The sequence below is a fragment of the Mytilus galloprovincialis genome, chromosome 11 (genome assembly GCF_965363235.1).
Source record: "Mytilus galloprovincialis chromosome 11, xbMytGall1.hap1.1, whole genome shotgun sequence".
Classification (NCBI taxonomy): domain Eukaryota; kingdom Metazoa; phylum Mollusca; class Bivalvia; order Mytilida; family Mytilidae; genus Mytilus; species Mytilus galloprovincialis.
Window position 1 is genome coordinate 8,644,569 of NC_134848.1, and position 27,642 is coordinate 8,672,210.

General features: G+C 32.5%; 1 protein-coding gene across 1 annotated transcript in view; it reads left to right on the plus strand.

Moving 5' to 3' along the window:
- The first annotated feature begins 257 nt into the window (after positions 1–257).
- The window catches only part of LOC143052021 (uncharacterized), a 208,533-nt gene continuing 181,148 nt past the window's right edge, over positions 258–27,642 (plus strand). The window contains exons 1-13 of the mRNA XM_076224995.1: positions 258–264; positions 726–764; positions 1,440–1,472; positions 2,040–2,081; positions 3,884–3,922; positions 6,806–6,844; positions 8,126–8,164; positions 9,293–9,331; positions 14,765–14,803; positions 15,776–15,889; positions 17,195–17,224; positions 20,826–20,864; positions 24,394–24,435. Of these exons, the coding sequence (XP_076081110.1) occupies positions 258–264; positions 726–764; positions 1,440–1,472; positions 2,040–2,081; positions 3,884–3,922; positions 6,806–6,844; positions 8,126–8,164; positions 9,293–9,331; positions 14,765–14,803; positions 15,776–15,889; positions 17,195–17,224; positions 20,826–20,864; positions 24,394–24,435 (541 nt within the window). The remainder of the gene's footprint in view (positions 265–725; positions 765–1,439; positions 1,473–2,039; positions 2,082–3,883; positions 3,923–6,805; positions 6,845–8,125; positions 8,165–9,292; positions 9,332–14,764; positions 14,804–15,775; positions 15,890–17,194; positions 17,225–20,825; positions 20,865–24,393; positions 24,436–27,642) is intronic.

Genomic DNA, 27,642 nt, shown 5'->3' on the forward strand with positions numbered 1-27,642 from the left:
GGAAATGTCAGTTTCAGATTTGAATGAGGGTGATCCTTTACAAAGTAGGATTTATCCTTCCCTAAGATAAGATACTTTGTATTTACGTAATGTCGTTGGCCATTCTTTTATATGAAAGTGAAATCGAATTGACACTTCCTGAAAAAGTATAATTTTGAAAGGTATTTTTTAGTATTTAGGTAATAAAAAATATTTCTGTATTACTGTCCCATTGACGTACATTTGTATTATCTTTTATCATTTGTTCAAATAAAAAAATGAAGGGTCAGTGTATCGTAATATTAAATGACATGGCGTTAATTGGTCATTTGCCTAATATCATTTTAGCTGTAATATTCCATTTCATTTAAATGCATAATATAAAAATGTCTCATTGACGTATTATCTTTTATCATTTGTTCAAATAAAAAAATGGAGGGTTCAGTGTATCGTAATATGAAATGACATGGCGTTAATTGGTCATTTGCCTAATATCATTTTAGCTGTAATATTCAATTTCATTTAGATGTATAATATAAAAATGTCTCATTGACGTAAACATTGTAGTTGAATTCGTTAAGTTTTATTTACTTATTGTACCCGAGTGTGAAATGCTGTAGCGTTTATTGATAAATTTAAAACACGAATCACTAAGTTTCAATTGTATGTCACTGATATGAAATTCATACCGACATATAAATATATATCTTCTTAGACATTAAAAAAATACCATAATTTACTTTCAGCTGCAACTTTATCAACTACAAAATCCACATTAAATTTGTGTAAGTAAATAATCACTATAATGAAAATTGAAACAGTTAGATTCCAGACATTATAACTTTAAACAAAGAGAATGAAGCCTTATTCATAAAATATTGAGATCTTTATTTTACCTCATTTTTAACTAACGTTCAGTCATTCATTATAAAGGATGAATGCTTTCCAAAACCCCATAATCAATCATTACATTCACAATATTTTACTTGTTTATTTTTTCTATAGATAATATCTTCCCCGTCTTCTGAAAAAAACAAAATAACAATCAGTTCAATTGTGAGATACATGAGAATACTTGATATACAAATAATGTTAAAGGTTTAAATGAGAAAAAAAGACGGAAAATAGTAGATTTGATATTGATATACAAAAATATATGATAACATCCCTTTCTGGATTTACCTTCTCTTTAAAGGTTAATAATGTTTTTCAAGCATTTTCTAAAGAAAATCGAAGTTAAAACAGTTGGGAAGCAAAGCTTTTGCCTAGAATGACAGTTATTTGCCTGTGTATTCATTTTCTTTCAAATCAATGAATAAAGGGTTGTGATATGGTCATGTAACATGACGTTGCATTTATTACAAGACATTCGTCCAGTTTTTATTGTGTACCATTAATATGTTAAGATTAATCCAGACATATAAATATGTCATCTCTAACAAATTGGATTCTAATTTCAGCAACTAGGACTACACTACCATCAACGATATTTTGTAAGTTGATATTGATTGATTCATTACGAACTTCTATACTTACCACAAAACAGGTACTGAAATCCAAATTGAACTTATCATTTCAAGCATGTGTTTATTTCATAATACGAAGAATACTGTTTAGATTGATAAAATTGTTGTTTAGTTCGACTGACCTCTTGAGTCAGAAGATAGCAGAGTATAAAACTATATGTTCTTACGCCATGTTTTTTTTTTAATTTGAAACTGAATTTAGGTAGAATCAATCAGACTCTTCTTAGTTTGCATTCTTAATAATGTCAGCACTCTTGTGATAGTATGACAGAAATAACATGATAATATTTGTGAAGGGTGTGGATACTTTTTTCCATACACAACGACACACGTTTAAACTTTTTAATATTTATTACTGTAGCGTCATATGTTATCCAATTGCAATAGTTTCGTCAGAGTAAATCATGATGGTGTCTGTGTAAACTATAAAAGTACTCAAATTGTTTCTTTATATCATACTTTAAAATAATACTGCCATTTGAACTCAGACAAATAAACTCCTATATGAGACAGTGTAATAAATTTTTATTTCAGACGGGATTTCATGCTGGGCGACATATGCAAAAACATCTACATGTAAGTTAGTGTTTACAACCACAAATTTGCAATTTAAAAAGTCATGTTCCAAACATTTAGATGTAAAACATGTGACATCTAATTCAACATGAATTGTTTGATATTTGAACCCCATTCATATCTTTGTTCTGATTAATATAAAATTTTAGTCATTGTTAATTTACTTTTAGTAACAAAATTAAGTTTACTAAGTAAAAGGATTAATCCTTTTAAACTATTCCAATTCTGAAAATAGGTATACTGTTTTGCATATCGTCGCTGGGCTTCTAAAATGTTGTAAATTACAAATTTTTAAAGAAAAAAATATCTCACAAACAGGCTTTTGAAAATTTTGGCAAAATGCATGCCTCCAAAATGTCGTATGTGAACTTGAACATTTTTGTAAGTAGCAGTGAAATAAAAACTTTGACATTTCTGGATTATCCAAGAACTTAAATTATTTTCACAGAAATAAAGAAATGTACAATTAATTTTTTCCAAAAGCCATTCTACAACGATTTCAAGTTTTCATACAACATTTTGGAAGCAAACTTTACAAAAACCTGACTTTGGCAATTTTGTAATATGTCTTATTTCACACATTTTGATTGGTCTAACTGTATGCTATTTTGTAATACTAGAGATTTCCTCCCGCCCAGACCATTGGTGTCAAAAAGTATTTTTAGCCAAAAAAGTCATATACGACATTTTAGAAGCCCAGCGACGATATGTATAATGGTCTTTATTATAAGTTTCACAACTGTTTTACTGTTTTATTGGTGCGATACCTTTAAACAAAGGATATATAAAAATAATTAGTTCTGGGTTTTCAATAATGTTGACTTCGATCATCACTAAAGAGACAGAATTGCGTATATGGGGCAATGAAATTGATATCGTTCATAATATAATGACATAGTTCAATATTCAGGTATTTTAGTTCGTCATGATAAAGGGACAACATTCTTTATAGCTGTATATCAAGAGGGTAACGTCATTAGTTTTGAATATCCTTATTAATTGGGCTTAGGGCTTGTTCAACGATAATACTAGATATCTTAACAATATTTTGACAACATAAATTTAATCATTTGATACAACTGTTTAATTATTTGTAGATATATACATATATTACCAAACATTTGCTCATGTTTTATTTCATGCAAGCATCAATGCTGAAGTAATAATTGGATATGGTTTTTACACAATAAAAAAGTGTTTGGCTTGTTGGTTGACTATAAATAAAGTTCCTATATTTTACTTCATTCGGATCTAGATTTTGACGAATTTATTTCTTAAATCAAAATGGGTTTACATTAACGAACTTTAACACAGGCTAAGTTAGCTCATTTTAACGATAAATGCTGAAATAAACCATTACACACTATAGCTATTAACGATAAAAACACAAATTTTACCCTTTTGTTCAATAATAATCTCATTCCCATTTCATAAATGACAATACAATTTCAGTTCAACAATGAAATACCTGAACACTGGATATGTAATGTAATGTCAAGGGTTTGAATTAAGTCGAAAATAATTTGACAACATCAGAGGAAAATTTACACGGGAGACAGACGACTAGTAATTTAGATAGGAGTTGTTCATATGTAGTATCAATATGAAATTGCTATTGAATTATTAACTCGTTTATGTTTTGTTAAGATCGGGAAACAAAGGATTTATACGGCGTAATGTTAAATGACACAAGGTTAATCGTCTTTTCACAAATCATTCATTTAGCTTTAACCTTGTGTTAATTATATGTAGATACAATACAGATATATAAACTCCAATAAAATTAACTCCATTTTTTTTAGTCCCAACTACATTAACTACAACCCCAACAACGAATACAGGTAAGTTACAAATTTCTGATTAACAATTGAACATAGTTCTATTCCAAATATTAAAAGGTAACACAAAACTGTTATTTCATTTTTAATACAAATTGGGATACCTATATTTTTTATTCAAATTTCCATATGTATTCAAAATATGTTACTTTTATGGGTGTTCAACTCACCATTTTATTATCGAAATGTTCTGTACCAAGTCAGAAAAATGCAATTATTATCTTATAGTTCGTTTCTGTGTGTGTTGCATTGTAGTTTTTGTTTTTTTGTTGCACTTCAGTATTTCTGTTGTTTCGTTGATGTCAACTTAAAGTTCATGTGTTTACCTCAGTTTTAGTTTGTTACCCGGATTTGTTTTTCTCTCAATGAATTAATGACTTTCGAACAGCGGTATACTACTGTTGCCTTTATTTATTGTCGATCAATTGATTTATTTAAGAGAAAATATGATGTATTTAAAAATAGAAACAATCATCATGCACAAACGTGTAGCAGTTCAATTGTGAAATACTCGATGATAACATTAGAGATTTAAATCATTGTCTGAGGTTAAGACAGAATTTCAACCGAACCATGCCAGGAAAATCAAAATAAAAACTATCTTTTTCAAGTAAGTTCAGAATCATCTTATTGAATAAGTATCATCCAGGTTGTATTCTTTCCAACTTCAAAAAATAATATGCAGTGACACAGATCCAAAACCGATAATCTTGATTTCTGCTGATCTTATAGTAAGAATAGTGTTGGAATAATTTGATGTGTGCGATCAACGACTCTCAACTGGGAACAGCATTTGAACAAACTGTAAAAGTTTGAATTTGCTCGATTAAAAGTTATCGGTTTTGATTGTTCAATTCTTTTTAATGTCTTATGTTCTCGAGTATTTTACAATTGAACTTTTACAATGTTGTGCATGATAAACGTGAGAATGGAAATGGGGAATGTGCCAAAGAGACAACAGCCGGACCATAGAAAAAAACAACAGCAGAAGGTCAACAACAGGTTGTCAATGTAGCGAGAAATTCCCGCACCCAGAGGCGTCTTTCAGCTGGCCGCTAAACAAATATATACTAGTTCAGTGATAATGAACGCCATACTAATTTCCAAATTGTACACAAGAAACTAAAATTAAAATAATACAAGACTAACAAAGGCTAGACGCTCCTGACTTGGGACAGGCGCAAAAATGCGGCGGGTTTAAACATGTTTGTGAGATCTCCCCCCTCCCCCTATACCTCTAGCCAATGTAGAAAGGTAAACGCATAACAATACGCACATTAAAATTCAGTTCAAGAGAAGTCCGAGTCTGATTTCAGAAGATGTAACCAAAGAAAATAAACAAAATGACAATAATACATAAAAAACAACAGACTACTAGCAGTTAACTGACATGCCAGCTCCAGACTTCAATTAAACTGACTGAAAGATTATGATTTCATCATATGAAAATCAGGAACAATCCTTCCCGTTAGGGGTTTAGTATCATACCATCATAACATATATGAGAAGAACATAACCCGTGTCATGCCAACAACTGGTTTTTGAATAAATGTGTTTAGTTCCGATGCAAAGACCCTATAAATGAATCAATATTAACGCCAAAATATGCAATCTTTAAAGACCTGACAACAGTATCGTAACTATATCCCTTCTTAATAAGTCTATTCCAAGGTTTTGTTAGGTTTTTTTAGGTGAATACTGACACCTTTGTGCTTTATAAAGAATATTTCCATACAAAATTGGATGTGAAATACCTGAACGTATAAGAAGTCTGCATGTTGAGCTATATTTACAAATGATGTCCTTATACCGATGATAAAATTTAGTAAATGTTTTGACTAGTTTGTGATATCGAAAACCCTGGTGTAATAATTTTTCAGTAATACATAAATTTCTCTCGTTAAAATCTAAAACATTGTTACATACACGAGCGAATCGTACAAGTTGAAATATATAAACACCGTAAGATGGTGACAAGTGAACGTCACCATCTAAAAATGGATAATTAACGATAGGAAATGAAAAATCATCTCTTTTATCATAAATTTTAGTATTCAGCTTTCCGTTAGTGATATAGATATCAAGATCGAGGAAAGGGCAGTGGTCATTGTTACTATTAGCTTTATTTAAAGTAAGTTCAACAGGATAAATTTCTTTAATATACATACTGAAGTCGTCATTATTGTGAGCCAAAATATCATCCAAATATCTAAAAGTATTAATAAATTTGTTTATCAGATCTTGTTTCGATGGGTCTTTGCTTATTTTTGTCATAAATTGTAACTCATAGCAATACAAAATCAGGTCCGCAATACGTGGTGCACAGTTAGTCCCCATTGGAATTCCGATAATCTGACGATATACGGAATCCCCAAAGCGAACATGACTGTTTGAAATATTAAGGTATGACATAATTACTCTTAAATGAATCAATTAAATCATGTTTTGAATAAGCAAGTTTGAATTTGCTTAATCAATCGGTTTTGTTTTTTCACACATCGTTGTTAATATAAAGAAAATTTGATGCGACTGTCATACAAGTGAGATTTGTAGTTAGCTTTAAAACTAGGTTTTATCCATCATTGTTTACGTAAGAAAATTTCTTCTGCGTAGCGCATAAACACCATAGAATGAAGTGTTCATATGGAAATGTCGTTGGTTTATTAACTCATTGATATTTTGTTAAGATCGGGAAACAAAGGATTTATACGGCGTAATGTTAAATGACGCAATGTAAATCGTCTTTTCACAAAACACCCCTTTATATTTAACATTGTGTTAATTACTTATATATAGAAATATCGTGTTTATTATTGACAAAACAGATGGGTCTCCGCAGACATATAAACTGCAATAAAATTAACTCCGGTTTTTTTTATTTTTCAGTCCCAACTACATCAACTACACAATCAACAACCGTTAAAGGTAAGTAACCAATAACTGATTGAAAATTGAAAACAGTTCTATTCCGAATATTGAAATGTAACAGAAGGAAAACTGTTTGTTCAATTTTAATACAAATTGGGAGACCTATATTTTTCATGTTTTTATTCAAGTTTCAATAAATATACAAATATACTTTTATTGACGATCAATTGACTAATTAAAGAGGAATAATGGCATACCTAAAAATTAAAAAAATCATCAAGCACAGAATTTCAAAATACTTGCTTAATCAAGATATGGTTTTTTTTCTAATCTGTTCAATTAATTCAATGAATAGGATAGATAAATGACTTTTCTAAAAAACAAATCATCAGCACAATTTATTATGTTTTGGATTATTGAATATTTTGACCTCGAGCATCACTAAAGAGACATTATCAGTACCTGTCGAACTGTTCATATCAAGAGGGTAACGTCATTAGTTTTGAATATCCTTATTAATTGGGCTTAGGGCTTGTTAAACGATAATACTAGATATCTTAATAATATTTTGACAACATAAATTTAATCATTTGATACAACTGTTCAATTATTTGTAAATATATATATTACCAAACATTTGCTCATGTTTTATTTCATGCAAGCATCAATTCTGAAGTAATAATTGGATATTGTTTTACACAATAAAAAAGTGTTTAGCTTGTTGGTTGACTATAAATAAAGTTCCTATATTTTACCTCATTCGGGTCTAGATTTTGACGAATTTATTTCTTATATCAAAATGTGTTTACATTTACGAACTTTAACAAAGGCTAAGTTAGTTCATTTAAACGATAAATGCTGAAATAAACCATTACACACTATAGCTATTAACGATAAAAAACAAAATTTTACTTGTTTTTGTTTAATAATAATCTCATTCCCATTTTATAAATGACAATAAAATATCAGTTCAACCTTGAAATACCTGAACACTGGATATGTAATGTTAAGTCAAGGGTTTGAATTAAGTCAAAAATAATTTGACAACTTCAGAGGAAAATTTAAACGGGAGACAGACGACAATTGACGGACGGCAAGTAATATTGATAGGGGTTGTTCATACTGAACTCTCCAATTATAGTGTAGTATTAATATGAAAATGCTATTGAATTATTAACTCATTGACGTTTTCCTATGAGCGGTAAATGAATTTTTTTTTATGGAGTAATGTTAAATTGTCTTTTCACAAAACATCCCTTTAGTGTTAACCTTGTATTAATTATATGTAGATATAATACAGACATATTAACTCTAATAAAATTAACTCAATTTTTTCAGTCCCAACTACATCAACTACAACCCCAACAACGGGTACAGGTTAGTAAATATTACTGATTAACAATTGAAAATAGTTTTATCCCGAATGTTAAAATGTAACACAAGGACAACTGTTATTTTATTTAAAATACAAATTGGGATACCTATATATTATTCAAATTTCAATATGTATACAAAATATGTTACTTTTATGGGTGTTCAACCCACCATTTTATTATCAAAATGTTCTGTATCACGTCAGGGAAAGGGCAGTTGTTATCTTATAGTTCGTTTCTGTGTTGCATTGCATTGTATTTTTTTTTTTTTTTTGTTGCACTTCAGTATTTTCGTTGTTTCGTTGATGTCAACTTAAAGTTCATGTGTTTACCTCAGTTTTATTTTGTAGCCCGGATTTGTTTTCTCTCAATCAATTAATGACTTTCGAACACCGGTATACTACTGTTGCCTTTATTAATTGTCGATCAATTGATTCATTTAAGAGGATTTATGGTGTATCTAAAAATTGACGCAATCATCATACACAAACTTGTAACAATTCAATTGTGAAATACTCGGTGATAATATTACAGATAAAAATTATTGTCTAGAGATGAAAACCATACCGGGAAAATAAAAATAAAAAATATCTTTTTCAAGTAAGTTCTGAATCATCTTATTGAATAATTTTCGCCCAGGTTTATTCTTCCCAACTTCAATAAATAATATGCAGCGACACCGATCCAAAACCGATAATCTGGATTTCTGCTGATCCTATAGTTAGAATAGGGTTGGATTAACTTGATGTGTGCGATCAATCACCCTCAACTGAGAATAGCATTTTAACAGACTTTAAAGTTCGAATTTGCTCGATTGAAAGTAATCGATTTTGCTTTGTTCTAAGTTATTGTAATGTCTTATGCTCTCGAGTATTTTACAATTGAACGGCAAGTAATATTGATAGGGGTTGTTCATACTGAACTCTCCAATTATAGTGTAGTATTAATATGAAAATGCTATTGAATTATTAACTCATTGACGTATTGCTACGATCGGTAAATGAAGTTTTTATTTGGAGTTATGTTAAATTGTCTTTTCACAAAACATCCCTTTAGTGTTAACCTTGTATTAATTATATGTAGATATAATACAGTCATATTAACTCTAATAAAATTAACTCAATTTTCTCAGTCCCAACTACATCAACTACAACCCCAACAACGGGTACAGGTAAGTAAAAATTACTGATTAACAATTGAAAATAGTTTTATTCCGAATGTTAAAATGTAACACAAGGACAACTGTTATTTTATTTAAAATACAAATTGGGATACCTATATATTATTCAAATTTCAATATGTATACAAAATATGTTACTTTTATGGGTGTTCAATCCACCATTTTATTATCAAAATATTCTGTATCACGCCAGGAAAAGGGCAGTTGTTAGCTTATAGTTCGTTTCTGTGTTGCATTGTAGTTTATTTGGTTTTTTGTTGCACTTCAGTATTTTCGTTGTTTCGTTGATGTCAACTTAAAGTTCATGTGTTTACCTCAGTTTTAGTTTGTAGCCCGGATTTGTTTTCTCTCAATCAATTAATGACTTTCGAACACCTGTATACTACTGTTGCCTTTATTTATTGTCGATCAATTGATTCATTTAAGAGGATTTATGGTGTATCTAAAAATTGACGCAATCATCATACACAAACTTGTAACAATGCACTTGTGAAATACTCGATGATAACATTACAGATAAAAACTATTGTCTAGAGATGAAAACCATGCCGGGAAAATAAAGTGACACCGATCCAAAACCGATAATCTGGATATCTGCTGATCCTATAGTAAGAATCGGGTTGGATTATTTTGGTGTGTGCGATCAATCACCCTCAACTGGGAAAAGCATTTTAACAGACTTTAAAGTTCGAATTTGCTCGATTAAAGGTAATCGGTTTTGCTTTGTTCTAAGTTATTGTAATGTCTTATGTTCTCGAGTATTTTACAATTGAACGGCAAGTAATATTGATAGGGGTTGTTCACACTGAACTCTCCAATTATAGTGTAGTATTAATATGAAAAAGCTATTGTAAAGGATCACTCTGATTCGAACAAAAAATTCTCTGAAACTGATATTATCAAGATGCTTGATTTCTTGATTGACAACATATTTGTTACGTTCGGAGGACGTGTTTTTCAACAGACTGTCGGCATTCTAATGGGAACAAACTATGCCCCTCTACTTGCCGACTTGTTTCTTTATTATTATGAGGCTGACTTCATGCAGGAACTTCTTAGGAAGAAAGATAAGAAGTTAGCACTATCCTTTAACTCTACTTTTCGCTATATAGATGATGTTCTTTCACTAAATAATTCAAAATGTGGTGACTATGTGGAACGTATCTATCCAATCGAGCTAGAGATAAAGGATACTACAGATACAGTTAAGTCGGCCTCATTTCTTGACTTATATCTAGAAATTGACAATGAGGGTCGGTTGAAAACAAAACTTTACGACAAAAGATATGATTTCAGCTTTCCAATTGTGATTTTTCCATTTCTAAGTAGCCACATTCCAGCAGCACCTGCATACGGGGTATATATCTCCCAATTGATACGATATTCCCTTGCTTGCATTTCCTTTCATGATTTTCTTGATAGAGGGTTGCTGCTCACAAGGAAGCTATTAAACCAAGAGTTCCAAATGGTGGAGTTGAAATCATCCCTTCGTAAATTTTACGGACGCCATCACGAGTTGGTTGACCGTTATGGAATAACCGTATCACAAATGATATCGGATATGTTCCTTACGTCGTAACTACAATCCCCTCCCCTTTCCTGAATGTGACCTACCGAATTAGACTATTTACCGGATTTGTTATCACATAAGCAACACGACGGGTGCCGCATGTGGAGCAGGATCTGCTTACCCTTCCGGAGCACCTGAGATCACCCCTATTTTTTTGGTGGGGTTCGTGTTGTTTATTCTTTGGTTTTCTATGTTGTGTCGTGTGTGCTGTTGTTTGTTTGTCTTTTTCATTTTTAGCCATGGCGTTGTCAGTTTGTTTTAGATTTATGAGTTTGACTCTCCCTTTGGTATCTTTCGTCCCTCTTTTATAACCACTGGGTCGATGTCTCTGCTGGTGGACATTTTGTCCCCGAGGACATCATCCGCCCAGTAGCAAAACTACAATTGCATGAATTTACGAAGATCTAACAGGAAACTGGCTCGGACGTCGCCCAGTATAAAAAGGTCCGAAACAGACGTCACCATGGACACGGTGTCGTCTGACACGGCAGGTGTCCCCTCATCACCAGACATGACAAATAACACAAACATGACTCATTCAGATCATCGTCCTAGTGACAACAGCAATATTACACATATACAGCCATGTTCAGTTCTCCTCAAAGACATTTTGGTTTTTGATGACACAGTACAACACTGTCGCATTTCGAAATGTGAGACCAAAGGCTGCAAAACTTGTGCAATTTTAATTACAGATGCTGAATTCACTAGCACTTTGACCAAAAAGTCATATTTTACCAGAAGTTACGATGATCTGAATTGTAAATCGATAAATGTCGTCTACGGATTAGAGTGCAACTTTTGCGGATTGGTATACGTCGGTGAAACGAAAGGAAGGCTTAACAAACGTATGGGCGGTCATAAATCAGACATTAACCTCAATGCTAACGATATTCTATACCAGCATTTCAATCAGCCCGATCATTCCATCGTTTCCATGACAGTTCGCATTATCGAAAAGATATACCATAGCTCTAACAATCCTAATCTTTCAACAACTCTCCGTAGACAAAAAGAGGACTACTGGATTAGACAATTAGGAACTGCGATACCTTATGGTTGCAATGACAAAATTGATGGTATAGGTATTCTATCTAGTCCTTCGTGTATCTCGGTGAATGTGATGAATATTTTCAACTCGACTCCTCGACGTAGACGCAGTCATGGTCATCGTCATTATACATCACCTTCTCTGCATGATGTATCTATTAATGACTTGCTGCCATTTATACAAAAGCCGTTAGGTATTCATCACATTCGCACGAAACTTTATTCATTACCCCTTTCAAAACTTCATTCTCTGTTCAATTTATGTTTGGAATCCACTGTTACAAACCCTCATTCAAACCTATACAAAATTACAGCTATAATTTCGGATATTGCAAGTCACAGACTTTTCAAGCCAGTCCGCATCGGCAAAGATGAAAAAGAGAAAAGATCTTTCCTTAATCTTTCCTTTGCCAACAAAGGTATCGACGGCGTCAACTTAGGCAATATCCTTCATCATAAATTAGTTCAATCGAAAATACCTCCTTATTTCAAAGACCAGTCTGTACCAATCATTTCTTATACCTATACCAAACCTATTGCAACTAAAATTTTCAATTACAAACACGTTTTGTAGGATCTCGATATTGACGACTTCAAGTCTAAACCTCCCGATTGCACTTGTGCTAGTTCCCAATTCACATATAATCCCGGCCTGCTGGCCACGTTATTACCGGTGACCTCAACATTGTTAATAACACTTCTCTACGGAATGTGTTATCGAAAGGTCCGAAATATCGTGAGCCTAAATCCATCAATTGGAAATTCAACTTTAAAATTTTGATGGATTCAGTTGAGGATTATGCCAGGCAATGGGCTAAGCGCGAGAAGGAAGACGTAGACACTCTTTCCGAATGGATTAAGGCAGTGCGGTCGTTGATACAAATCAGAATTAAAAAACTGAATGGGTCTATCAATGCCCATGCTACGTCAATCTTTAAAGACCCAAATGTTGCAAAACACCTATCCTACCTCCATGACAAATATGTTGTTGTCCCCGCAGATAAAGCCCCAAACAACATCGTTTTTGTATGTAAAACTCATTACATTAACTGCTTGATAAACGAATTAGGTATTGACAATTCACTTGGAAACTTAACATATACCCTCACGACACTTACCAAAGAGGAAATCCTGGATAATCATAGGTCTGTTCTGTGTTCCTTTGGAATTTCAACCAAAGATGAAGAACTGGATCTGCCATCACTGTATTGGATACCTAAACTACATAAGTGTCCTTACAAACAACGGTATATTGCTTGGTCTTCCAAGTGCTCCATGAAACCTCTTTCTAAATTATTAACATCTATTTTATCAGCAATCAAAGACGGGCTTCAAAGTTATTGTGAAACTGCCTATTCTAGAGGGGGCGTGAATCAGATGTGGATACTTAAAAATTCCAAAGATCTTTTAGAGTACATACAATCTAACTCTCTTTCATCTTGTAACAGTATTAAAACATTTGACTTTTCTACTCTGTACACTAGTATTCCACATTCCAAACTAAAAGACAAATTGAAAGAGTTGGTATTGCTTTGCTTCGTGAAAAAGAATGGCCAACGTAGATACAAGTATCTTGTCTTAGGGAGGGATAAATCCTACTTTGTAAAGGATCACTCTGATTCGAACAAAAAATTTTCTGAAACTGATATTATCAAGATGCTTGATTTCTTGATTGACAACATATTTGTTACGTTCGGAGGACGTGTTTTTCACCAGACTGTCGGCATTCCAATAGGAACAAACTGTGCCTCTCTACTTGCCGACTTGTTTCTTTATTATTATGAGGCTGACTTCATGCAGGAACTTCTTAGGAAGAAAGATAAGAAGTTAGCACTATCCTTTAACTCTACTTTTCGCTATATACTTAGATGATGTTCTTTCACTAAATAATTCAAAATTTGGTGACTATGTGGAACGCATCTATCCAATCTAGCTTGAGATAAAGGATACTACAGATACAGTTAAGTCGGCCTCATATCTTGACTTACATCTAGAAATTGACAATGAGGGTCGGTTCAAAACAAAACTTTACGACAAAAGAGATGATTTCAGCTTTCCAATTGTGAACTTTCCATTTCTAAGTAGCCACATTCCAGCAGCACCTGCATACGGGGTATATATCTCCCAATTGATACGATATTCCCGTGCTTGCATTTCCTATCATGATTTTCTTGATAGAGGGTTGCTGCTCACGAGGAAGCTATTAAACCAAGAGTTCCAAATGGTGAAGTTGAAATCATCCCTTCGTAAATTTTACGGACGCCATCACGAGTTGGTTGACCGTTATGGAATAACCGTATCACAAATGATATCGGATATGTTCCTTACGTCGTAACTACAATCCCCTCCCCTTTCCTGAATGTGACCTACCGAATTAGACTATTTACCGGATTTGTTATCACATAAGCAACACGACGGATGCCGCATGTGGAACAGGATCTGCTTACCCTTCCGGAGCACCTGAGATCACCCCTAGTTTTTTGGTGGGGTTCGTGGGGTTTATTCTTTGGTTTTCTATGTTGTGTCGTGTGTGCTGTTGTTTGTTTGTCTTTTTCATTTTTAGCCATGGCGTTGTCAGTTTGTTTTAGATTTATGAGTTTGACTGTCCCTTTGGTATCTTTCGTCCCTCTTTTTGAATTATTACCTCATTGACGTTTTGTTATGATTGGTAAATGAATTTTTTTTATGGAGTAATGTTCAATTGTCTTTTCACAAAACATCCCTTTAGTGTTAACCTTGTGTTAATTATATATAGATATAATACAGACATATTAACTCTAATAAAATTAACTCAATTTTTTCAGTCCCAACTACATCAACTACAACCCCAACAACGGGTACAGGTAAGTAATAAATTACTGATTAACAATTGAAAATAGTTTTATCCCGAATGTTAAAATGTAACACAAGGACAACTGTTATTTTATTTAAAATACAAATTGGGATACCTATATATTATTCAAATTTCAATATGTATACAAAACATGTTACTTTTATGGGTGTTCAACCCACCATTTTATTATCAAAATGTTCTGTATCACGTTAGGAAAAGGGCAGTTGTTATCTTATAGTTCGTTTCTGTGTTGCATTGTAGTTTATTTGGTTTTTTGTTGCATTTCATTATTTCTGTTGTTTCGTTGATGTCAACTTAAAGTTCATGTGTTTACCTCAGTTTTATTTTGTAGCCCGGATTTGTTTTCTCTCAATCAATTAATGACTTTCGAACACCGGTATACTACTGTTGCCTTTATTTATTGTCGATCAATTGATTCATTTAAGAGGATTGATGGTGTATCTAAAAATTGACGCAATCATCATACACAAACTTGTAACAATTCAATTGTGAAATACTCGGTGATAATATTACAGATAAAAATTATTGTCTAGAGATGAAAACCATGCCGGGAAAATAAAAATAAAAAATATCTCTTTCAAGTTAGTTCTGAATTGGTTAACTTTGATAAATTGTGACTTGGATGGAGATTTGTCTTATTGGCACTTATACCACATCTTCTGATAATTTTTTATATGACAACTCCATTGATGCATATAACTTTTTGTATTGCTTTCCATAACTTTTTGCATAATGCTATCTTGTAGTCATGTTACGTGAACTATGTATAAAACTTAATTTCGAAATCCAAATTCAAATTCTCATAGTATGAGGAAAATGGGTTATTCTGAATTCATATTTGCACTTAAGAATATACAAGCACAACTATGAAATTATAAAAACATAAACTTAACTCATTAGCTGTCTAAATTTTCAGTTTATATACAGTCTAGATAGAAATATGTTTGTCGGTTGTTTACAGGAAGGACATGCCGCTCCTCACAATTTCAATGTAGAAATGGACGCTGTATCAACATAAATTGGCAGTGTGATGGCGATAACGATTGTACAGATAACAGTGATGAAGTTATGTGTGGTATGTAACCGGAGTTACAAAAGTATTGATTTCAAAATTAAAAGAATAATTATTGATGTTATTATCAGATGAACTTTAAGAAGATTCCTGTGGGTCAATGTCCCCAGTGTAAATTAAGAATACATAATTGTTTGAAGTAAACATAGCACCAGAGAAACGATACGTGTGATTAAATTAGATGAAGTTTAGTCAGATTTTTACTGCGTTTGTCCATACACTGTAATTAATGATAATACAGGAACAGCATTTTGTGCTAACAAATCAAACATATTTCAACAAAATCATCTAGAGTTGATCATGTTGTCTTATTAAGCAATTCATGTTCAATTTGTACATAATACCGATTTGACTAGATTTAGATTTGTTTTTAAAACAAATAGTGCTAATATTAAAACAGTACAATTCGTAGTTAAAAATAGTAGCAAGGTATGCTAATAAATTATAAGTGAACGTAGTAATTTACTGAATTGAAGGTTTTTAAGTCAGTCAATATGTAGAAGTACAATTTAAAGAACTGATACCGACTACCTATTACAGATATAAGTCAGTTTAACCATTCTTGCTCTAGTATAATGATGATTGATCAACGGAATTGAAACAGTAAATATAATAGGAACACGACGGGTGCCACATGTGGAGCAGGATCTGCTGATCCTTCCGGAGAACCTGAGATCATCCCCGTTTTTTTGTGGGGTTCGTGTTGCTTAGTCTTTGGTTTTCTTTTTTGTGTCTTCTGTAATATTGTGATTTGTTAGCCATGGCGTTGTCAGTTTATTTTAGATTTCTGAATTTGACCATCCGTTTTGTACCTTTCGTCCCTTTTTGTCCTCGAAAAGACTGAGAAATATTTTCGTTTCAAGACGTTACAAAACACTGAACAGGATTTAAATATTTTTATGATGTGTATTTCAAATATATGACTTCAAATGTATTTTATGCTGAACGATATGTCCAAGGTTAACTGTTCAGTAAGCTTACGCGTATTAAAATTAAAACCGGAAGTGAACGTCCCGTACTTACCTATGAGCTCATACGGGGTAGCTAAGGCAACAATCATATTGGCTTTCGTATTAACCCTGTCAGAAAACCAATATAAAGGTGTTTGGCTTATTGGTTGATTGGATGTCACGGTTTAAATTAAATACCGGGTTTTGTGTTCATCAGCTACAAAATAAATATAATTCAACTTTGAATTCATGTTTCAACTGCAGTTAATTAGTAGTGTTAATTATCAAACGGTTTTAACCAGTTTGATTTGATAAATAGTTGTTGTATGATTGCGAGGGAGTATTATTTTGTTTTCAGTGAGCATCAAATACCACTGGTGGACGACTGGTAAGTAAATATTTAAGATAAAAAAAAAAATGAAAAATCAAAAAGGGTTTATTAGAAATATTTAGGTGTGAAACATAGAAAACCCAATTTTACATCAAACGTTGGAACAAAATCTTTACTCCATATATATGCACTATTCAATTATTATGCATTCGAATAAATAATTCTTAATCAATTTATTAAGGAAAGTATATTTGTTATGATAGTTTTGTCTACAATCATTTATCTGTACAAATAAGATACCGGTTCTGTTTGTTCATCATCTAAAATAAAAATGTGGAAAATACTTTTCAGAGGACAGGATACGTTATTTTTGTGTATAGATACACATCCAAAAAAAATAAATTGTGTCTAATTAGGTATCAAAGGTACCAGGATTATAATTTAGTACGGCAAAAGCGCGTTTCATCTACATAAGACTCATCAGTAACACTCATATCAAACTATTTATAAAGCCAAACATGTACAAAGTTGCAGACTACGAAAGGGGAAAAATTCCCCATAAAAATTAAGAGAAATACATGGAAAATAAATACTGACAGATGTTTGAGTCATATATATTTCAATGTAACAGAAAAGAAATATATTTTCGTTTCAACTACTTACACTTTGAGACGCTGGTGGACTTCAACTTTTACACCATCTTCAACACCACCAATAACATCCTTATGTAAGTAAAGGATACAGATAATATTGGAACAATTTAAAAAAAATGAGCTCTACAAAATTTAAAACTGCTTATTAGTTGCAACATGTTGAAATGCTTGAAAGATTGAAATAAATACCACACCATATGTATATAACATGTTTAAAAAATAATTCAATACACATCAAGCGTTATATCTTATCAAACCTCAATGCGTTGACCTTAATAGAACAACTGATAAGAGAATTACTGGCGCGATGAACGATTAGAAATATGCAAATAAATATAGATAACCCTTGACCACAGATTATTGATAGCCGTTGATGACCGCTTTTTATAGAACGATGACAGACACTACCACAATTACAAAAGTTGTTGTTATAATGGCCCAAACATCTTACAGGATTTTTTCATGATTCCGTGTCTGATATTCTTTAAGTACGGAAAAAATATACAACACGATAAAAAAAAGTCTATTATTCAAATATTATGGCTTAAGGGCAACACGTTGTCCTACAGAAAACATCTTTGGTATCATTGAATAACAAGCGATGAATGTAAACTTACTGACGCCATTGTTATACTTAACAACGCATGCACTGTGTGAGGCACCCTGTATGAATGCTTTCTATATTATTATGCAATTCACTTAGTTTTGTCAAACTGTAAATCAAGAACAAATTAAATTATATGCTTCCTGCACAGTTGACACAAAACACACAAATGGCCTATGAACACAAAATAGTAGTGTGGTCTCATATAGTCAAAGATAATTTGCCGCTTAAATACCGCACCTAGCCACATACCTTTGACAGGAATGCGTCACAATGGGTAATAGCGTACCAGTTTTCTTGTCTCAGATTATTTTACATGTTTTAACAAGCCGTTCCCGAGCATTATAGCCTGACCTTAATTTTGGCGTGGTACCGCATAAGAGTTAGTCTTGGGCATAGACCGACGTGAAATAGAGCTGTTGAGCAATCAAGATGAGACTATTCATATGCCTCCTAACTACTCAGAAAAGTTTTGTGAACGATATTATATTTTGTCAAGATAAAATATCGTAGCCCAAAATGAAATATGTAGAATAGGTTGGAGAACAGATGATTGTAAACAATGTTTGTCTGTAATGTTATCTTTGTTATTTAATACTTTCCAGCGCTGATTTAATATTCAGTTAAAAGGTTTTAATCTAGCATTTATAATAATCTGATTTCCAATGTCCCAGTGTTTGTATCATGCTTTCCTCAATACATTGACAACTAGCGCTAGCGACTTCACCTGAATGCAAGGAATGACTGGTATAATCATTTTCACTATATTATAATGCCATGAGTATTGCTTTAAGCTTTCTATAAAATAGTTCCTGGAATGTCGTTTAACGGTTTCAACAAAAACAATTCACTATACTTTGCGTTTAGGTTTCGTCTTTCACTCATCATCTGAAATGGCTATTCATACGGACAAACCAAGCAAAAATATCTTGAACAAGGAAAATATATCTCTTTAGCTTTTAAACTTATAGTTTTTTCGCGTTTTTGAAACGAAATTATGCCAATTATCGAAACAGCTTCATCTTTTAACGAGAAAATTCTGCTATTTTATTTTTTTTTGAAATTAGATATCAAATTTAGCGGCAAACCAAATTTCATTATTACATTACACTTCAATTGACCCTTATTAAAATGTGCTAACAAGACATATTATCGCAATGAAAAAGAATGCGTTTAGTAAATATGTCTTCCCGATATAAAATAGCAAAAATTAACAATTGGATACAAATATGATTAGACTCCTCGTCAGGACAAATGCATTGAAACTACCTTTTCCTAAAAGTACATTTAAATCGGACGCAGTAATAACGTTATCACTGATAACAAATGATATACTATTCCACTGACAAAGAGATTTAATATACCGCATTGCCATATCATCTGTACATCCCTTTGTAATTTTAACGTGATGATAAATGTTCTTTATCCATAAACTGGTACATATTTGTTTAGGGGCCAGACGAAGGACGCCTCTGGGTTCGGGAATTTCTCGCTGCATTGAAGATCTGTTGGTGATCTTTTGCTTTTGTCTGTTCTATGGTCGGGTTGTTGTCTCTTTGACACATTCCCTATTTCCATTGTCAATTTTATTTTACTGAATGTGCGACACAAACGATCTCACTGAAAATAATTCATTTTAATGCATAATCGAGATGACCCACTAAAATTAATATTTCACGCTTAGTATATAAACGTCTTATAAGATAGCTGTATAAAATATCCTTCATTCGGACAAGTTTTATATCTGGTTATTTATAAATTATACTCTTCAAATTCGTACTTTATTTGGCATTTTTTTTACATTTTTTTATTAAAGCGTCACTGACGAGTTAAAATGTTAATCCTTGTATGAGTGATGAGTTTAATTATATAAATTGAATCGAGAATATGTCGATGGACTTACTATTTAAGAACGCTTAGAGGAATCATTAAACTATTTAATACATATAAGATTGTGTTCAAACTTTGGAATTTTTTTTAGAAAACTAAGGCTTTTCTACCGCAGGAATAGATTACCTTAGCTATATTTGGCAAAATTTTTAGGAAATTTTGGTCCTCAATGCTCTTCAACTATGTACTGTATTTGGCCTTTTGATTAAACAATTTTTATTCGAGAGTCACTGATGAGTCTTTTGTAAACGACTGCCGTAAATATAAAATTTTAATCCTGGTATCTTTGATGAGTTTATTCATATTCCATATAGCGCCTGCATAAGAATAACTCTCCATCCAAGTCACAATTTGTAAAAGTAATCATTATAGATCATAGTACGGTCCTCAACACGGATCCTCGGCTCACACCGAACATTATGCTATAAAGGGCACCACAAAAATGGTTTATATTGATATATATATGCACTCCAATAATTCCAATTATTATTTTTTCAAATTTTGTTTTCAGTCCGAACTACAACAATTAAACCACGAACAACGACTACAGGTAAGTCACCAATATCTATTTGAAAATGAAAAAACGTCCGAACCAATATAATTTGATATAAGGGAAACTGTTATTTTATGTTTATAGTAAATCCAGCGCATACCGCCATTTTGCATTGTACAAAGAAGTTTGCATTGGGTCTTGTCTTTGCCTAAATCTGCAAATGTTGAAACATATCTATTTATGTGTAAGGAATTTATATATATAAAATACAATTAGAGATTTATTGAATTATTTGAAAGGTTTAAACATACATCGAATGTTTGTGTTTTAAGAATCAATTTAGCATAGCTATTTAAGGGGGATAACTTTTTAAGTATAAATATTATACTGGATTGATAGTAATTTCTTTTTACTTTTAGCGAGAAAACAAGTTTGGTGACATCCTTTTTCCTCTATACTCGTTAAACATGTTATAGAATCTATCTTCTCATATAATCTGTCCTTTGCCAACAGAGGTATCGATGGCGTCAACGTAGGCAATATCCTTCATCATAAATTAGTTCAATCGAAAATACCTCCTTATTTCAAACAACAGTCTGTACCAATCATTTCTTACACCTATACCAAACCTATTGCAACTAAAATTTTCAATTACAAACACTTTTTGCAGGATCTCGATATTGACGACTTCAAGTCTAAACCTCCTGATTGCACTTGTGCTAGTTCCCAATTCACATATAATCCAGCTGGCCACGTTATTACCGGTGACCTCGACATTGTTAATAACACTTCTCTACGAAATGTGTTATTGAAAGGTCCGAAATATCATGAGCCTAAATCCATCAATTGGAAATACAACTTTAAAATTTTGATGGATTCAGTTGAGGATTATGCCAGGCAATGGGCTAAGCTCGAGAAGGAAGACGTAGACATTCTTTCCGAATGGATTAAGGCAGTGAGGTCGTTGGTACAAATCAGAATTAAAAAACTGAATGGGTCTATCAATGTCATCTTTAAAGACCCAAATGTTGCAAAACACCTATCCTACCTCCATGACAAATATGTTGTTGTCCCCGCAGATAAAGCCCCAAACATCATCGTTTTTGTGTGTAAAACTCATTACATTAACTGCTTGATAAACGAATTAGGTATTGACAATTCACTTGGAAACTCAACATATACCCTCACGACACTTAACAAATAGGAAATCCTGGATAATCATAGGTCAGTTCTGTGTTCCTTTGGAATTTCAACCAAAGATGAAGAACTGGATGTTCCATCACTGTATTGGATACTTAAACTACATAAGCGTCCTTACAAACAACGGTATATTGCTGGGTCTTCCAAGTGCTCCACGAAACCTCTTTCTAAATTATTAACATCTATTTTATCAGCAATCAAAGACGGGCTTCAAAGTTATTGTGAAACTACCTATTCTAGAGGGGGCGTGAATCTGATGTGAATACTTAAAAATTTCAAAGATCTTTTAGAGAACATACAATCTAGCTCTCTTTCATCTTTTAACAGTATTAAAATATTTGACTTTTCTACTCTTAACACAAGTATTCCACATTCCAAACTAAGAGACAAATTGAAAGAGTTGGTATTGTTTTGCTTCATAAAAAAGAATGGCCAATGTAAATACAAGTATCTTGTCTCAGGGAGGGATAAATCCTACTTTGTAAAGGATCACTCTGATTCAAGCAAAAAATTCTCTGAAACTGATATTATCAAGATGCTTGATTTCTTGATTGACAACATATTTATTACGTTCGGAGGACGTGTTTTTCAACAGGCTGTCAGCATTCCAATGGGAACAAACTGTGTCCCTCTACTTGCCGACTTGTTTCTATATTATAAGAGGCTGACTTCATGCAGGAACTTCTTAGGAAGAAAGATAAGAAGTTAGCAATATCCTTTAACTATACTTTCAGCTATATAGATGATGTTCTTTCACTAAATAATTCAAAATTTGGTGACTATGTGGAACGCATCTATCCCATCGAGCTAGAGATAAAGGATACTACAGATACAGTTAAGTCGGCCTCATATCTTGACTTACATCTAGAAATTGACAATGAGGGTCGGTTGAAAACAAAACTTTACGACAAAAGAGATGATTTCAGCTTTCCAATTGTAAACTTTCCATTTCTAAGTAGAAACATTCCAGCAGCTCCTGCATACGGGGTATATATCTCCCAATTGATACGATTTTCCCGTACTTGCATTTCTTATCATGAATTTCTTGATAGAGGGTTGTTACTCACAAGGAAGCTATTAAACCAAGAGTTCCAAATGGTGAAGTTGAGATCATCCCTTCGTAAATTTTACGGACGCCATCACGAGTTGATTGACCGTTATGGAATAACCGTTTTACAAATGATATCGGATATGTTCCTTACGTCGTTACTACAATCCCCTTCCCTTTCATGAATGTGACCTACCGAATTAGACTATTTACCGGATTTCTTATCACATAAGGAACACGACGGGTGCCACATGTGGAGCAGATTCTGCTTATCCTTCCGGAGCACCTGAGATCACCACTACTTTTTGGTGGGGTTCGTGTTGTTTATTCTTTAGTTTTCTATGTTGTGTCATGTGTACTATTGTTTTTCTATTTGTCTTTTTCATTTTTAGCCATGACGTTGTCAGTTTATTTTCGATTTATGAGTTTGACTGTCCCTTTGGTATCGTTCGTCCCTCTTTTACAGGATTCGACCAGTTGCAGGTGTACCAAATGGTAAAATAAATACTGATTTCTGATTACTAGTATTTAGTCTGCTCACGCATTATCTTTCACGATCAAAATAATGCGTTGCCTGATCTTTCACGATCAAGTTTTTCAAGGTTTTCATAAACAAATTGACGCTTTTAAGGGAAGAACATACTATAATTTTACTATACTATCAGATACATCAAAGATCAAATTTCAAATATATCATGATTTACTGAAATATGACCATTATAGGTACAAAAAGCGTGTTATTTGTAATTAATTTCATTGACATGCATTGCGCCTTTTGTGTTTTTTCATAAAGTACTGCATATTTTCTTTATCTTATTTCACAGTTATGTTGAGGAAGTAAAACCATTTTGACAGACATATTTTTTTGTTCGGATTTGTTCCGAATTTTGAAAATTAAGCGATTTTGTCAAAGATTCTGAACTAGGATTTACATTAACTGTCTTTCACGATCGTCTCTCGTTAAACAGAATGACACCCATAGTATTGACCCTGTTCAAAAACCAATATTAACGCAGGATTTATATCGACAAGACAACGTTACCAGTATTACACACAATGATTTATACATATTAGGGCTGATTTGCTCATATTTATTAATTATATGTATTATCAAGCGCTGTGTCAGGTGTAAACAATGATAGTAAAATGATAATTAATATGTGTTGTAAATGTTGTTGGTTCTTGGTTGATTGGCTGTCACAGTTTAATTAAAATACCGGGATTTTTGTTTATCGTCTACAGTAGAAAACAAAAATCAAAAGAATTATTGAAAAGAAAAGACCCATTTGTCAAGACTTCATATAAACTTAACTATTAATTATTAAAATATACTTTCAGTCACAACTGCAACACCTAAAATAACTACGGCAACACCATCATGTAAGTTTATTATCACGATACCAATGTTAGCGTCTTGCGAATTCAAATAATTTCTACGATAAATAAAGGCAACAGTAGTATACCGATGTTCAAAACTCATAAATCGATAGAAAAAAACAAATCCGGGTAACAAACCAAAACCGAGGAAAACGCATTAAAATAAAAGGAGAACGACGACACAACATAAGTCTGTAACTGATTGAAAATGTGTTATTACTCAAACAAATCATCTTTTATTTATAATTTTAAGCTTCCAACATCAATTAAAGTCGCATCAATGTACATGCAAACGTATACGTGCACCTGTATCATGTCGATTTCTATCTATCGCAGCTCCTATATTACAGAATGTGTAGTCTTAAATTATCACATGCAACTATAAATACTAAAAACAGTAATTGTATATTGTTATACGTGTGATACAGCTTTTTTTATGTTTGGTTCGTCGACCGCCATTCACTGTTCAAATAACTTGTTTCCTCATCATCTTTAAACAAAAAATGTAGAAAATATTGTTTCAGAGGACAGCATACGTTTTTTTTTGTTTATATACATCCGTCCTAAAACTTGTGTCAAACGTACGAAGAGAAATAAATCCTCTAAAATTAAGTGAAAAATAGAAAATAAATACTGACAGATGTTTGAGTCATATACATTTTAATATAACAGAAAAGAAATATATATTCGTTCCAGATTCTTTCACCTTAAGCCGTTGGTGGACTTTTATAACAACACCAACAGCACCCTTATGTAATAAAACTTTAAAATTTCTCTAAAATTAAGTGAAAAATAGAAAATTAATACTGACAGATGTTTGAGTCATAAACATTTCAGTATAACAAAAAAGGAATATGTTTTTGTTTCAGCTCCTTTCACTTTAAGTCGCTGGTGGACTTCTAATTCAACACCAACAGCACGCATGTGTAAGTAAATGTTGACAACTAAATAGAAAATGTCAAATTGAGCTCTACCAAACTCAAAACTGCTTATCAATTGAAACATGATGTAATGTTTGACAGATTCAAAAACCCGACCTATATAACATGTTTCAACCACAATTGAATACACATCAAGCGTATCATCCAAAAGTAAGTACCGACACATCAGACCAAAGCTAAGTAACTAATCAAGCTAATAATAGACCAATTGATAAGAGAATAACGTGCGTGATCAACGATAAGAGATATACATATAAATATAAATACACCTAATTCGCAGATAAGTGACAGCCGTAAAGGACCGCTCCTAAACGAACGATCACATACAGTAAACCATCACAAAAGTAGTAATTGTTGATATAAACACGATTATTTTAGACGAGAATACAAATTCCCTTTCAATCCCTAAAATTTCCACAAAGAATTATTTAGAGATACTAATTTAAATTCGTCGGTAACGTCACACTAACATAATTGAATTTTAAATTCAATCGATTGAATTACACCTATAAACACATGTGAATGTCCAACAAGAAGTATTTCATGATTCCGAATTTGATATTGTTTAAGTACGGAAAAATATACAAGTCGATAAAATATTATTTATTATTATGCATATATTTTGGCTTAAGGGCAACACGTTGTTTTACAGAAAACTTCTTTGGTTTAATTGAATAAAAAGGGATGAATGTAAATTTACTGACGCCATCATTATACTTAACTTCTCAAGCACTGTATGCGACACACTGTATGAATGCATAAGGATATTTTTTTCTAAATTATAATGTTATTTACTCAGTTTTGTCATAATGAAAATCAAAATGGTATGAAGAAATTAAGAAGTTCTAATTTAGCATTTGAAACAATCTTATTTCCAACGTCCCCGTGATTGTATAGTGTAGTTCCCAATACCTTGAGAAACAGCGCTAGCGCCTGGACCTGATCGTAAGGAATATGAAAAAAGAAGATGTGGTATGATTGTAAATGAGACAACTGTCTACAAGAGACCAAAATAACACAGACATTAACAACTATAAATCACCGTACGGCATTCAATAATGAGCAACGCCCATACCGCCGCATAGTCAGCTATAAAAGGCCCTGACATGATAATGTAAAACAATTCAAACAAGTAAACCAACAGGCTAATTCATGTACAAAAATAGAACGACACACAATATGTAACAATTAAACAAACGACAACCCACGGAATTACAGGCTCCTGACTTGGGACAGGCACATAATGTCTGCGATAACCCTTTTCACTATATTATTATGCAATGGATATTGTTTTAAGCTTGCTTATAAAATAGTTCTGGGAAAGTCGTTAACCGGTTTTAACGAAAACGAATCACTATGCTCTGCGTTTAGGTTTCATCGTTCACTCATCAGCAGAAAAAGCTATGTATACGGATAAACCGCATAATATATCTTGAACAAGGAAATTATAAAACCTTGTCGGAAAATATCTTTCTTTGTAGCTTTAAAAGTAATAGTTCCTTCGTTTTCTGAAATATAATTTATGTTAGAAACAAATAAATTTGAATCTTGATCAAAAACAGTACTAAAATTCATTGCATCTCAGGAAGTTATAAAAAGCAGAACATACGCTGTTTGAATAACTCCATGAAAACGGACTCCAGCACGAAATAATGATTGTTGGATATTTTGTTTTAACACTGATTTGCAATGGGCCACACAAAAATCAACAAATCTTCCAAACTTAAGACATATTAAGACTCCTTGAATTAAATGAAGTGATATGTGGTACTAAAATTGTCATTTGAACCATTGTTTTATTCAATTGTCATTGATGAGTCTTTTTTAATTTTGGTATATATGATGAATTAATTTAAATGCATTGAATCGATTATATGCCGACATATTCTTATGAAGAAGATGGACCAACTATTTAATAAGCGCTTAGAGGAATCTTTAACTATGAGATAAATATAACAGTGTGTTCATATTCCTGGTAGCGTCTGCGTAATGATTGTTTATCAGGAGAAACTCGTCTAACAAATGAAACTTGAGCCGAAACCGTAATCATTTAGTAAGATCCAACATATTTCCACTGTAATGCATCGCAATTATTTGGACTTGAATGGCATTCAAATTTTAGACGAGAATACAAATTCCCTTTTAATCCCTAAAATTTCCACAAAGAATTATTTAGAGATACTAATTTAAATTCGTCGGTAACGTCACACTAACATAATTGAATTTTAAATTCAATCGATTGAATTACACCTATGTCATCGTCAATTCT